This window comes from Natrix helvetica (assembly GCF_964273705.1).
Source record: "Natrix helvetica genome assembly, chromosome: 2".
In the NCBI taxonomy this organism is placed as follows: domain Eukaryota; kingdom Metazoa; phylum Chordata; class Lepidosauria; order Squamata; family Natricidae; genus Natrix; species Natrix helvetica.
The window spans coordinates 211,552,537-211,568,272 of NC_138552.1; the positions used below are offsets into that span (position 1 = coordinate 211,552,537).

The window sequence follows — 15,736 nt, forward strand, 5'->3', positions numbered from 1 at the left end:
TGTGGAAATCTCTTGGATATTGGAAAACTGCTGTCATGTCACCCAGTGGTGGGTTTCAAATCCTGTTCCAACTGGTATGGTTGGAACGGGGCCAATGGCGTTCTCATGGACACATGCAGTGAGCGCGCACATGTGTGCAGTGCACACATGCGTCTTAGTGCCTCCGTGATGCTCTGCAATGCTCCAGCTGCTCTGCGGAGTGTCGCACAGGCGCTGTATGCACCATGCATGTGCGTGAGAATGCAGAAGCTTTAAAACACAGGTAAGGAGCTCGAGCAGGCAGGTGGGCCCCCCGGAGCACCATACCGGAACGGTATCCGGGGCTCTGGGCTGGCTCCGGTATGCCCATAATTTATGTTTGTATAAACAGCTAACTAGAAGGTCATCACTAAAAGGCATTACAGGGCACCCAAATGTTTCTAAGAAACGAAATACATTTTAACAATTTGTGTGTAACCTTGATATCCTGCCCAATCCCCCACCCAGAAATGCTAAACCCATCAGCATCTTCATGAATTTTTTTTGAACTTCCAGGCAGTTAGATCTACTATTTTATCTTGGCTTCATCTTCTTGGAAGCCAATATTGTATGGCTATACATGTTCCCCACAATATTCAGACAAGAGGCAAAAAAGGACACAGAACAGATGTGTACAAATGTTGCTTGCCCAATTGTTTCCTATAAGGCACAGAATGCTGTTGCTAAAATGTAATCATCAAGAAACACCACCATATTGCTTGCATCATAATACACTAGACCAGTGTTTCTCAAACTTGGCGACTTTAAGTCCTGTGGACTTCAACTCCCAGAATCCCCCAGCCAGCATAGCTGGCTGGGGAATTCTGGGAGTTGAAGTCCACAGGACTTAAAGTCGCCAAGTTTGAGAAACACTGCACTAGACTGAATCAAAGAAATGTACTGGCAAGGATACAAAGATAAGAAATGACAAAAAAACCCCAAGTATTAAGTATACCGTAATTGAACACATTGTGAGGATATTTATATAAACTGTATGCCTTCTTGTTTATACACTTCAAAGGCCACAAAAAAAATCACATTACAGCTTAGCATATTATGCAAATAATAGATTTAAACATCACAAGTATTATGCAAAAGTATTCTATTCAATGCATAATGCCTAGTTTGGATGTAGGAAAAACAAAATCAATTTGTAATCACACAAACAAAGCCACGGGGAAGGTGGCTGGTTGGACCTCTTCACACAACACATAATTATTATATTTGTTAAATTTATTTGCCGCCTATCTCCCTTTGGGGCTACAATTCAGCTAACTCAAATAAATGATGGCCACTAACTTGGATGGTATTACTTTGTAAAGGATAGTTTAAACAAACAATAATTTTGAAGCATCTGTTTGTAGGCAATATTTCTTCAAATACCAATTAGGGGAGGAAATTATGTTCGCATCTCCCTCTGGGACATTCCAGAGGCATCTGACCACCCATCAACCCTAAGAAACAAAATACCCGTCTACTAAAGTGGGGCTAGCAATAATCCAGCAGCACTCCTAATTTTCAAGTATGTTCAATCTGCACCATCCTTTTAATTATCAACAGAACCGAGGTAAAGGACAGCGCTCTCTGGAGCAATGGCTTCCCCAGAGAGCTGAATCTCTCTTTAAGCCTGAGGCTCGCTCCTTCATGCATCTTTTGTGCAAACATCTGCATTTCCTGTGTCGGATGAGGCGAGCACATCTTTCTCCTCCTGTCCTGGCCACTTTTTATAGACGCACAATTGAGGGCGTTTTAACAAACCACATCAGTTTGGCTTAACGGCAGCAGTGCCTCAGGTAGAAAATCCATACAGAGAGTGGGAAGGACAGCCAAAAAGATTATAGGAAGCTCGCTTCCCATTATTGGAGTGTGGAAAGTTATCACCCAGCCTTCTCCCAGAAAAATGAAATATTCTAAGAAATGTTGAAATGGCAGAATATTATATTTCCCTGGATGTGAAAAGGAAGAAACATGTTTTAAAGAGAGAATAGCTCCCTGCAGCTTCCTGCTCCCACCCACTTTGTCAATGGGCCATTAAGAAGGCCAAGCCAGTCCCTTTACACAATAAAGAGTTCTTGCCTTCAGCTCCAGGGGGATGGGATTAAGGCATGATAATATTGGCTCTTTACCCAACTCACCACATGGCATCTGAGAACTCAACCAAACCTGGATTCAAAATGCAGAGTAGAGAGTTACCTCTGCATGCCCCCCTGGGAGTCTGACAACCAATCAGAATACAAGATCAAGATCAAAGGCTACAGAGGGCATACAAACAGGGACTCAGCATCTCTGCCCTCCCTTGTCTTTTTTCTCCACCAACATTGAAGCATGTGATCACCTTTTCTGTTCAGGACTCAAGCCATGTGTCCCTGCCCACCATTCAACCATTTTTCCAAGCAGTCTCCAGTGTCTTTTTCCCCACTTGGAGCCAAACCCAGAAGGACATTTCTTTCAACAATGGAGATACAGCTTATAAGCGCTAAGTGTTTAGAACTCAAAGCACACCCACTTTATACCCACCCACTCTCTTTGGGGAGAAAATATTTCTGCCAGATATATATCAAAGTTTCATTTTAATGTATGCCGACTAGTGTACATTTAAAGAGACAGTAAAGTTATTCTAAGTAAGGTCTAAGTCTAAGTCTTTCTCGTTTCCCCTGTCAAGAGACACCCGTCTTGCAGGCACCAACAAGCCCTTCCCAGGCGAGGCAACCGGGCAGGAGACTTTCCCTTCTAACCCGCGCCAACCAAAACCGCGCCCAGGCGAGGGAGCCCGAGGGCCCATTCGAGAAGCACGAGGAGGCGCCGCTCCCCTGATTGCGCCATCTCCCTTCATCTTCTCGCCCCTTCCGTCACCCTCGCGCCTCGCCTCACATGACTACCAGCACGTGACAGGCTCCGGGTGTGTCAGGTGACCGGCGCTGCGCGGAGGGAGGGTGAGGGAGTCACATGACTCTTCCGCCAGTGCGCTTTCTTGCTTTTCTGCTCGCTCATGTTAGCCGAGTAAGCTTCGCGGAGCTTTCGCTCGGCCTGCCATGGGACGCGTCGTCGCGTGCGGAGCTGCTGCCTTCCGGCTCCGCTGGCTGGCTGCCCTCTTCTTGCTTCTCCTCCCGGGCCAGAAGGGATTCCCCTCCACCACCTTAGCGGCCCAGGACGCCTTCAGTTACCAGATTCTATGCAAGTAAGCGCCCAGCCCTCCCGGAACTCCGCTCTTTGCTTTGGGACAGCTGCAGCTCCGCGAGACCTTTGTGGGAAGGGATGGTTTGCGAAGGAATTTATCCCGGGTTGTGGCCGGGTTCTCCAGTCGTTTTCTCTTTGGCAGGCAGTGTGGACATGGTGAACCTTAAATACGCATTTGCATGACTTCCTTAAGAGTGCTTTCGCATTTTAGATTCCCAAGTGCCTTTTTACGCTTCCTCCTATTTACCCCATGATTAAATTAAGAGGAACTGCGATTGAAACAGCGACCTTTTACAGTAACCAAACAAAGTTGGCGTTTCAGATAGCCAGCATCATCATCTTGTTCAACTTGGTTTCTCCGAAAAGGTTGCTCTATGTCATTTGCTATATTAAAATACTAGTCGTGGAGGAAGTGATTTTAATGACCTTCACTGAAGGGGTAACAGCTGCTGTCATTTGTTTAAATTGTGCCGTCTCCTAAACTTTTCCTGCACAAAATTCCTAAGCTTAACCCATGTTTGTGTATTAAACGCTACTGCAGAATGTTATTAATTTCTTTGTTCAGGTTTCCTCTGTAAGCGTACTGACAAACAGAACCTAAACGTTTTGTAGTGGTTGTTGAACAGCCTTTAAATATAGGGGTTGTTGTGAACCTAAACAGCAAGAAAAACCTGTTCCTTTCCCAAGTTAGGCAAAAGAAAAGAGATTGGGGTGAAAGAAAGTACCTTTTGCACAGGAGAATGAACTGGCTCTAAAAACTTTCTGCTGGGACTTCTTGGGTTGCTGATGAATGGCCCCTAGTTCAGTGTGTTTTGCTGAGTGTATGCAATACTGTATGTTCAGTTATAGTTAGTTTAACCAATTTAATACATAGGTCAGCTGGGTTTTTACAACATGCTAACTAAACCATGTGATAACCATTAAAAACCACATAATTCAGCATGATATGTGAACCAGGCATATGTAAGTAGGGGACCATTATCTGTAATATTAAGGTGAAATGTTATCTGAAGCTGCTTTGTACTACAATACACCAGATTTTGACTATATAGCTTAAATGGTCCATTAAAAGAGCAACAGTTCTTCAGAGTGATAGGCAGGAAATTTTCTCAACTTTTCCTGATGATGCTAAGAATCTATTACATGCACTTTCCTACTGAGCCACAATCTTTTTCTGGAAGACACAATTCCAGACTCTGGTTAGTTTAGAATATAGCCACTTTACATGCTGCATACTAGTACATTCAGCAAAGACATAACCTTAGCATTTGTTTGTCACCTCTGTCTGCTATTTTGATATGCTATGTAAGCTTGAAGAATAAACAATAGCAATAGTACTTAGACTTATATACAGCCTCACAGTGCTTTTACAGCCCCCTCTAAGTGGTTTACAGAGTCAGCATATTGTCCCCAACAATCTGGGTGCTCAGATTAATATTAAATCTCTGCTTCCTCAGTAGTATAGTCTAAAGCTATATCAGGAATTGCGCGAGTGGGTGTTCTGCTCCTGCTCACGCACCTCCCAGCCTCATGATGCCCTGGCCCAGCTCTCCCCACAGAGCCAGAGCACTTCTGCTGCTGCCGCCGCCACTACTGCCATCCCAGCATGGCTTTTTTGGCGGCTTCCAAACCGAGTCTTCCGGCAGTGGCCGCCCTGGGCGTATGCTCTATGGTTGTCGGCCAGCTGCCGGCAGAGTGTACAACCATAGAGTGTACGCCCAGAGCAGCCGCTGCCGGAAGACTCAGTTTGGAAGCTGCCGAAAAAGCCATGCTGGGCTGGCGGCGGCGGCAGCAGAGGTGCTCTGGCTCTGCGGGGAGAGCTAGGCCAGAGCATCGTGAGGCTGGGAGGCGTGAGAGCCCCTCTCTCCAGCCATGCAAAGCGCCATTCACTGGCATTTTTAATGTGCCAAGCCGCGGGAGCCGGGCAGCAGCAAACTGGCACTCATGCAGCTTGGCAATACCCCTAGGTCAGTGAATAGCGCTGTGCCCGGCTAGAAAGGGGGTTTGCCGGGTGGCTGCTCATAAGCGTGGTCGCTTCATGGCTGTTGTGTTGTGCTGCTGCAACAGCGCAACACAGCCATTCGCTCATGAGGCTGTGCCCGGCTCTTTGGGAGCCCACTCGCAAGAGAACAGCCGCCTGGCAACCCCCCCCCCTTCAACTGGGCACAGTGCTGCTCATCAACCTAGCAGTATCCCGAAGGCGCCAAGCAACGCGATCACCTTTGCCTCTCCCCCAGTTCCCGGAGCTTGGCACCTTCGGGATACCGCTAGGTTGGTGAGTGGCGCTCTGCCTGGCTGGATATGGAGGGTTGTCCAGGGGGCTTATTTGCGGGGGAGGGCTTATATTTTTGCCCACCAGAAAAATGTGGCATGGCCTTATTATCCGGACATGTCGTATTTTCGGGGAAACATGGTAAGCAGAATTAAAAACAGCAAAAATCCTATCCAATTCTCTTTTACCAAAGTCTCTCTACAATTTTATTTTTTAATTAAGGTTACATTAATCTAATGCAAATTAAGTTCATGCAAAATGATATCCTGTTAGCTGTGTATTATTTTGTCATGATTTATAAGTCTTTCATTGGGGGGAAAAACCTAGTTTTATTGGTTTGTCGTTATTGGACATCGGCAGTGTTTATATTGCACAGAGCAATTGCCCAATGTCTTAATTTGTTCATAAAAACAGAAGCCTATTTTCTGACCTACTCTTAAGTTAGAATTTCCTGGCAATTTTTTCTCATTTTATCACTATTTGTTGCACAGTTGTACTTATTAATCAAATTAAGATCTGTGGTAACATAGTGGTAAAGATGCTCACCTCCCATTCAGAAGGTTGAGAGTTCATTCCTAGGTAACGGCAGATGTTTCTCTCTCGGGGTGCAAAGAGAAAATATCTACTGCAAACTCCATTTAGGTGTCAGGAAGGGCATCCAGCCAGTGAATACTCAGCTGCATTCAGTTGCCCAACTCTACCCTGAATTAAGGAATAATAGAGTTGTAAAAAGAAAAAATTAATGATCTACATATCCCAGAGTTCTGTGGGATTTATATTCCAAATACATTATATGTAATTTCTTTATAGAGATGGAAAGGGAAAACAAACATCTTCAAGTTGAGTTCAAGTCTTAGTGAAGTTTTCATGGAAGTATCCATTAATATTCTTAGCAGCACTACAGAGGTTTGCCTTTTTCTGGGATATTTTTCTAACTTTCTAGGCTAAACTAAAGTACTGGTATTACTTGGAGGCTTGAATGTGGTTAATTTTCAAGCACAGAAAAGATGGTTTCAGATGTAGTAGCTGTTGGAGTATATGTATGAATACGTATGTATAGGATAACTTGTTTCTTATAGTATATAGAATTGCATTAAGAACAGGGAGAGTAAGAGCTCAATTAATCCTGCTTAGTATCATTCTGCTGTGAGTGGCTCCACCAGCATAACGAGGGTCATCACGCCAGTGGAGCCGCTTGCGGCAGAATGCCGCGAGGCATTTCTCGCTGGTGCTGCTGCTCATGCATGCAATGGCACAATACACCATGCATCGTCCAGCTGTGAGCTGCTCCACCAGCCTTGTGTCATTCTGACACAAGTGGCTCCATCAGCACAATGAGCCTTGCAGCGTTTTGACGCGAGCGGCTCCACTGTACAACAAGCCTTGTGGCGCTGTGCCACAAGCGGCTCCACCAGTGAGAAGATGAGTCACATAATTGCCTGTAATTAAAAGGCCATTATATTTACACTAATAACCAATTTTTCCCATCATTGTAATTACGGCATGTAAATTTCAACATATATTTGATTGTCAAATTTAATTTTTTGAAATGAAATTTACAATGAAATGAAACTCAGCCAGTGTGACAAAAATTTGACAAATGTCAAGTTTAAATCTTAGTTCAATTAAGCATGCCTTAATTGACTGAATAAACAAATCTGCAACAAAGTTGTCCCACTTTCAAATCAACTACTTATATATTGTCACCTGACTATCTCTTCAATTGTGCTTGAATGTCCCATAATACTTTTGATGCCTCAATAATAGATTGGAAGCTACCTTGGAAAGCTGTGTAATAACTGAATAATAATTACTTAATTAATACATGTAATGATTTTTCAAGATGGTAATTATGACTTTAAAATTGGTAATTTTATGTTCTGTATTTATATAACATTAATCGGGGGGGGGGGGGGATCAATCTTCCTGGTACTATTATCCCCCAAAATAGCAAAATGAATTTCTGCAACCTTCCATCATCAAACAATTGATTGGATTTGGCAAGAAATAAATATACCACTTTAAAAAAAGTAAGATTTCATCTGTTGAGTTCATTACAGTAGTGATATAACTTGTTTTGGGTTGGTGAAAATATGCTATTAAAGTATGATTTCAAAATCTCAGCTTCTGATTTCATGCACTATGCTAAGCCTGATTCAGACCAACTACTGTATATTCCGCCGTATAAGGCGACTGGGCATATAAAATGACCCCCTACTTTCAGGTGCCCATGAGCCGGCTGAAGGCCTCCGCTCTGCCAGGCTTTCGTAGTTTGAGCTCAGCGCCTTCCTCCTCCAGACCACCAGCCAGACCTTACTAAGCCATCCCAGCACTCATCCATCCACATGCCAAGGCAAGGAGTGCCGAGGTTATCGATTGAAAGGCCAGCATCTGCGCTGGTGGCGGCATGGCTTTTTGCTTGGTGGCATTGCTTTTTCTTTGGTTTTGGTTTTTTGGTATACCCGGCATATAAAATGATATTCGATTTTTGAAATAATTTTTTGGGGTTAAAAAGTCATCTTATATGCCAGAAAATATGGTACATAATGGCTTATACATGAATTTGATCATTGTATCATAATCATCCAGGTTCATTTGCCAAAGTGAATACTTTATGTTCCTTTCATAAATTTGACAAACCTATCTTTGTTCTGAGCGGGAAGGGAAGTTAAAAAATGTTTATAGTTTTGAGAACTTTTAAAAGTGTTTTAGTACCTTTGTAAACATTGCATGGCAAACTCAAAGGAAAGCATTCGCCTGAGATTAGAACTACAGAGTGGACAGGGAGGCTATGCATACCCTGAAAAGACATTCCGAGCTCAGGATAACAGTTACAGGCAAGCAGTATGAGACCAGAGATTAAAATCTACCCTTGGAAGATACAAGAGTTTACTTATTGTCACTTCTTCTCATTCATAGAATACCTGACAATTTAACAAATATGTTTTTTATGTAACACAATGATCAAAATGGGGTAATTGAATATCTTTTCCAATACAGTTAAATATGTTTAATATTTTTGTTAAAGTGCCATAGAAGCCCTGCAAATAAATAAGTAAACAGTAATACTTACCTACAGGTAGTCCTTGATTTACCTGATCAGTCATTTAATTACTGTTTGACCTTACAACAACTTGGAAAGGAAGGCTCTATTGTGTGTAAAGCACTTTCAGTCATTGTAAAGCATCTTGCCACTCCTCTGCACACTCCTCCCACTCATGTGATAATGATCTGGCTGCTTGGCAACCTGTTCATGCTTAAGACCAGTTGCCAAACACCTCACAATTATTTGATCACCATTCGCAAACTTCTCTACTGGCTTTCCAAGAAAGTCAGCCCAGAAAAGGCGTTCCAGTTCCCTCCTTGCACTTTGTTTTTGCAGCCCGACAAATGGGGAGGTTGGCATGGGAAGCTGAAAGATGCCACCACCTCCCTTTAATGCCTGGGGAATATATGGAATATGTGTAAAGGGGGGGGGGGGATCCTTTGGTAGGTGTTGGCAGCTTTCAATTTCCCATGCCAACCTCCCCATTGACTTGGTCAGGCTGCAGAAACAAAGCGCGGGAGGGAACGGGAGGGAACGGGAGGGAATGGGAATGCCTTGTGTTGGGCTGAAGAAATGATGCACGGATTGCAAAGATCTGAGCTTCGTTTGTCCAGCCCAGTGCAGGAGTTCCCTTTCATGTATGGAGGAGAGGGGAACTCCTTGTTTTGGGCTGGATAAATGAATTCTGAAGATCAAAGCTCTATTCCTGCACCTTACTGCACCTTCTGCTCACAGGGGATAACTGCCTGTTCTGATGTAGGCTTTCCAAGAGCATGAAGCAAACTCCTTGTCCCCACAAAAGCCCCTTTTTACTGTGAATTCTGCTCATTCACATTCAATGATGTGAATCATCTTTCAAGGGAGGATTTACAGTCACAGACCTTATCTGGCTTGGAGAGCTGAAAGGCCAATGTCTGCAAAACTTGGCAAGGAGTCTTGGAAAGTCACAAGCCAATTAAGTGAACTAATTGTCTCCTGCAAACTCCACCCCCCTGTGTTCCTCTTTTATTTCCTTTGGGAGGGGCCATTCATCATCCACCTGTGGCCTTACTCCCAAGTCGATCCCTGTTCTTTAGCTGTTCCCTTTGTTTGGCAACTCTGCATGTGCACACTGGGAATAGGCTCCAGCTGTTCGTCTGCCTCACTGATGCTTGACTCCAAAGGCAACTGATAACTGACATACGTCCCTGGCCCTCTCTCTGCCTCCGACCCAGAGCCCTCATCCCAGCCTTCCCCAGACTACAGGACTGGCCCATGTTCCTCCCCAATCTCCTTTGGCAGGCAGTTCTTTTATTCCATCTACTTAAGGATGGAAAAAGCTGAGATTGCAGTCATTAAACAAAGCGGTCATGTAGGAATCTTATTTAAAGACTGCTTCGCTCAACAACCAAGATTCTAGTCCCAATCTTGGTCAAAAGTTGACTACCTGTAAAAAAGCCCCATTTGTCTGACCATGTCCTTAACTTTTATGGATAGGCTATAAAAATGGTCATGCTATAAAAATAGGATAATTTGAGTTAAAGGGTAATCTCAGTGAGGACAGAAAGACCATATTTTGTGATATTAAACAATTGCTCCTGCCTGCCTTTGTGTACTTTAAGACATCCTGGTTGACTGACAGTCACATGACTGGGAACAAAGCTCAGAAAAGCTTTAGATACAGTATAGTACACAGCAGTTAGCTCAAATGTTTGAATCACTTTTTGTGGTTTTATGGTTGTGATTCATCTAGTTAGCTGTCCAGGCCTATAGCTGAATCATTTACAGATATTATGGAAAGTTCATGCCTAACCGCATGACAGTTAAATCAATATTAAAGAAATATATTTTGAGAAGAATATAGGCATTTCAAAAAATATATGCAGTGAAAAATTCTTGAAAACCTTTAACTAGCATTTTAAAATAAAGGCCTGTAATAGTTTCTTAGTTAATGATTATACCTAGGTTTGTTGACACTTTTCTCCTAAGTTCACTATCATCTGATACTTCTATATATATTTAGGAGTCAGGCATAATTGTGACTTAGGTTAGTAATAAAAGTTTTTTAAAATATAAAAATTAGTGAAAAGTCTATTCAAGGAATCATAGACAAATGTCTTTAAAATGAAACTTGTGTTTTATGATCTTTGCATGTTTAATATCTAGTGTATTCAGATGGTGCATTTTTTTTCTAAAATGCTAAATTAGGATGTTCAACTTTTAGGTTTGCAGGACCTATGTAGCTTTTTCATTGCAATTACTAATATTCACCAAGCATAAAATTTATGTTCTGAAAAGTAAACAAAGAATTGAAGAAAAACAGCATATGACCAGCGCTAAAATTAGTTTTCACTGATGCTTTCATGCAAATAATTTGCTTCTTTTTTCCCCTTGAGTTTGGTAGCTGTTTCTATGAAGGTAATAAAGGGATAGCTCTTTTTTTTGTCAAGCACTTGGAACTTAAAAATCTTTGTTGATTAATTAGAAATTAGGTGAAGATTTAGATCTCCTTTCCCGATTCTACCCTTGTTGTAGATGGAAAATGATGTGTTGCAATGGAATGGTTTGTACCTAGGGGTGAATCAAAATGCATTTCGTATCTGTGTGGCTTTCTTGCTATATGTGAACTCAGTTACTCTAGTTTTTAAACCATTATTAAACAATCATAATTAATGCATGATGTGTATTCAGCCAAATGAAATCACTTTACTGTGTTCCTCTGCTTTAAATTCTAAATTTGTCTGATTTGCACTTCATAATTAAGATGCTTTTTTCAGTAATAGATGACTAATCATTGAGAAAGGAAAATGAATTCTTACCTTTGTTTTCATTGGCTCGAAATGTGAAATGTGTGTTTTTTAAAAAATGATCACTTTTACCAAGTTGTATTTCCTTTATTGAGTATTTAATTCTTGGAAGGCATTCTCAGTTCTTTAAAATTGTTTATATTTTAAAATTTCATAAAACTAAAATGTTTTATTTACTACCTTGGCAATTTATGCAGTTTAAATGTTTGTTATGTAGATTATCTAGTTCAAATGCTGTAACTTCTTCCAATCCTATCTCTCACAGTTTGGAAGAATTAACTGTGATTCCTTAGTCAAATGCAAATTTAAGAATCTTAAATGTCTTCTAGTAAAAGAATAGAAAATTGTCGTCAACTCTATGAAATTAGTTTTGTATGACTATAAAATCAAAATAAAATATTTTGCCTTGTATATATGACAGCTCAGAATGTTTAAGCTTCAAGCTGTGAAGTTCAATGGCTTTGGAGGATTTAGTTTCATAACATAATTTTCCAGACTCCTCCTTTTTGTTTTTGTCATTAGGATGATTATGAATAATAAAATTATATTATTTCATTAATACTTTTAAAATGTACATAGACTTTATGTTAATTAAAACACTTAACAGAATTAGCATGGTATTAACAAGGAGCAGATCAGTACAGATGAAAAAATGGATGGATGAAGATATATTTGAGCACAGGAGTTTGGGTTAAAACAGTTATTTGTGGAGTTTGTTGAAACATAACAATAATACTTTCCCTCCTTTTTTTTCCAGTTATACATGGGAAGCTGTTGATCTTGATAAAGTGCATTATAAAATAAATCCCTGTGGTGGTGTAGGAGATTGTGCGGGATCCAGTGCCATTTGTGCCCATGACCTAAAAAAAAACATATATTTCTCAGTAGGTAAGTCTAAAGGCTTTTCTCCTCTGTGGATTAAAAATGTCAAATGCCATCTGTTCAGCTTGTTTTTTTTTTTTAAATAAAAATGCAGAAGTCTTGTTTTAAATCAATTTAAAATGTATACATATTAAATATCCTTCACATTTTCTTTTGGGTTAAGTGGCATGACATGAAATGCCCTAAAGTAGTTAGACGTAATAAAGAAATGAAAGTCATGACACGAGAAAAGGAAAGGACTACAGGTCCTTATGAACCACAACTGGGATAGGAATTTCGGTGTTAAGTGAAACGGTTGTTAAGTAAAGTGCCAAAATGACCACTTCATTCAACTACCATAATTCTGGCACTCCCTTTTGTGGTTGTTAAGTTATGGTATATCCCAGGTTGTTATGTAGACAGAACAAAGCAGCTGCCTGCCTACTAGCAGGCTTTTTTTTTGAGAGTGAAAAGGCTGCTTGCTGGAGGATTTGAGTTCCTCGTAGAACTGAAACCTTCCAGGCTTGCAGAGGGTTTGAACTCCACATGGAGCTGAAATCCATCAGCAAGCCACTCTTCCAACCAGCCTGCAGAGATGAGATGGAGTCCTTTTGGCAGGTGGCAACAACTTTCAAACTTCCTTGCTGGCTTTCCCATTCTGGGGACTCTGGCAGAGAAGATTGCAAATGATGATCATGTGAACATGTGGCAGGGGGGAACTGGTTGTAAGCAGTGGTGAAATTCAACACTTTTCCCTACTGATTCTGTGGGTGTGGCTTGGTCATGGCTTAGCAGTCATGTGACCGGTGGGCGTGGCTGCACAACTGACTCACAATGTAAAAGCGGCTGGACTTCACACAAAATGGCCCCTGCAACAAGCAGGAACCTCACAGATCACAGAGAGCTCAAAAACCAACTATCACACTTTACACAGAAATAACACAAAAGCTGCACAACTGACTGACACACACAATGTAAAAATGAACTGGCCCGAACCGGTAGCATTTCACCCCTAGTTGTAAGTGCAAATTGATTGCCAAATACCCTGATCTCAATCAAATGACCATGGGAGGGGGGGGGAGGGCTACAATATTTTGTGATTGTCAGTTGTGCTATATGGGAGGTAAAGCATTATTTCATAAATAATTGATATGTGCAGCCCATCATGACGGGTAAATTTGGATTTCCAAATAATATTTTTAATAAGTTAGGGAAAGTATAACCTGTGTTGCCTGTCTTTGTAGTACTTGTGCCACACACAACATTCTCTCTTAATGATAACAGCACTGGGTTGGCCCATACATCATCGGTACAATCAAAATCCGATTTTTACCCTAAACTGTTGTGCTTTGTTATGTGCAAGTTATGATTTATAGTTTAGAAATTACCTTACAAGCTACCATTCTATGGCTTTTATCCCATCAACTTGGAAGTATGTGAAGTGTACTGACAGATGATTAAAATGCAACTTGAGCTATCTTACCGTGTTTCCCCCAAAATATGACATGTCCTGATAATAAGGCCATGCCGCATTTTTCTGGTGGGCAAAAATATAAGTCCTCCTCCGCAAATAAGTCCCCTGGACACCCCCCACCTGGCCAGGCAGAGCGCTGCTCACCATCCTAGCAGTATCCCGAAGGTGCCAAGCCGCGGGAACTAGGGGGGGAGAAAGGTAATCGTGTTGCTTGGTGCCTTCGGGATACCGCTAGGTTGGTGAGCTGCGCTGTGCCCAGCTGAGAGGGGGATTGCCGGGCAGCTGCTCTCTTGCAAGCAGGCTCCCAAAGAGCCGGGCACAGCCTCAGGGGCGAACGGCTGTGTTGCGCTGTCGCAGCAGTTTCCAAACCGAGTTTTTCAGCAGTGGCCGCTCTGGGCATATGCTCTATGGTTGTGGGCCGGCTGCCGGCAGAGTGTACTCACAGAGCGTACAACCATAGAGCGTATGCCCAGAGCGGCCACTGTTGGAAGACTTTGGTTTGGAAGCCGCCGGAAAAAACATGCTGGGATGGTGGTGGCGGCAGTGGAGGTGCCCTGCCTTTGCAGGGAGAGCTGGGCCAGGGCATTGTGAGGCTGGGAGGCGCGCGAGCAGGAGTGGAACAGCCGCTCGTGCAACCCCCCCTCTCCAGCCATGCAGAGTGCCATTCACTGGCATTTTGAAAGCGCCAAGTTGCGGGAGCCGGGCAGAGGCGAACAGGTGCTCACGTGGCTTGGCGATACCCCTAAGTCTGAATGGCACTGTGCCCGGCTGAAAAGGGGGTTTGTCGGGTGACTGCTCATGAGCGTGGTCGCTTCACGGCTGCTGTGTTGCGCTGCTGTGACAGCGCAACACAGCCCTTTGCCCCTGAGGCTGTGCCCGGCTCTTTGGGAGCCCGCTCGCAAGAGAGCAGCTGCCTGGCAACCCCAAAGCAAGTCCTCCCCTGATAATAAGGCCCAAGCTATATTTTGTGGGTCAAAAGAAAATAAGACCCTGTCTTATTTTTGGGAAAACACGGTAGTAGGCTCTACTCCTCCGTCTTGACTTCCCTGGTGCTACTCCTCGCTGCGGGGAGGCGGAACCGGAGAACACTAGATGGTTCCGCCCCAGGCGCTTGATGGAACCAGACAGGTTCCAGACGGAGCTTGGGCCACCTCCTGCAGCCCTGACCCGCCCTCGGGTAGAGGACCTGGTGGCCGCGTGGAATAATGCGACTACCGGGGCCTTGAACCGGGTGGCGCCTTTGCGGCCTCTCCGGCGGCAACGATCCACCCTGGCCCCTTGGTTTACCGAGGAGCTAAGGGTGATGAAGCGCCGCAAGAGATGCCTAGAGAGTCGTTGGAGATCCTCCCGAACCGAACTTGACCGAGCACAGGTACGAGCCCATTTAAGGACGTACCTAGTGGCATTGAGAACGGCCAAACGTCAATATTGTGCCGCTCTCATTGCATCCGCAGAGAACCGCCCTGCCGCCCTGTTTCGGGTGTCCCGCTCTCTTCTGTTTCAGAGGCCACGGGAGGCCCCTTTACAGGGCAGGGCAGAGGAGTTTGGGAAATACCTGCAGGATAAAGTCGCTCAAATCCGGAAGGATTGGGTCCCCTTCAGTGGCCCAGTCGAGACGCTAGTGGCGAGTCTTGAGAAACCTTTTTGGGAGGAGTTTGACTTGGTTGTCATCGAGGATTTGGACAGATTGCGTGGGCGACTGCGACCTACCACATGTTTGTTGGACCCGTGTCCCTCCTGGCTTGTACTGGCATCCTGGGAGGTTACATGCGACTGGCTCCTGGACCTAGTGAACGCTTCGTTGGGTGAGGGGTCTCTCCCGGCCGCCTTGAAAGAGGCGGTGGTGAGACCCTTGCTCAAGAAGCCTTCCCTGGACCCTATGGAGCTGGTCAATTATCGTCCTGTCTCCAACCTTCCCTTTTTGGCGAAGGTTGTGGAGAGTGTGGTGGCTTCCCAGTTTCCACGACATCTGGAGGAGAATGATTATCTAGACCCGCGCCAGTCCGGCTTTCGCCCTGGGCACAGCACTGAGACGGCCTTGGTCGCGTTGGTAGATGATCTCTGGAGGGCCAGAGATAGGGGCTGTTCCTCTATCCTGGTCC

General features: G+C 43.7%; 1 protein-coding gene across 1 annotated transcript in view; it reads left to right on the forward strand.

Annotated features, from left to right (window-relative positions):
- The first annotated feature begins 2,877 nt into the window (after positions 1 to 2,877).
- IGF2R (insulin like growth factor 2 receptor) overlaps positions 2,878 to 15,736 on the forward strand; it is an 88,908-nt gene continuing 76,049 nt past the window's right edge. The window contains exons 1-2 of the mRNA XM_081941815.1: positions 2,878 to 3,196; positions 12,057 to 12,187. Of these exons, the coding sequence (XP_081797941.1) occupies positions 3,051 to 3,196; positions 12,057 to 12,187 (277 nt within the window). The 5' untranslated portion in view covers positions 2,878 to 3,050. The remainder of the gene's footprint in view (positions 3,197 to 12,056; positions 12,188 to 15,736) is intronic.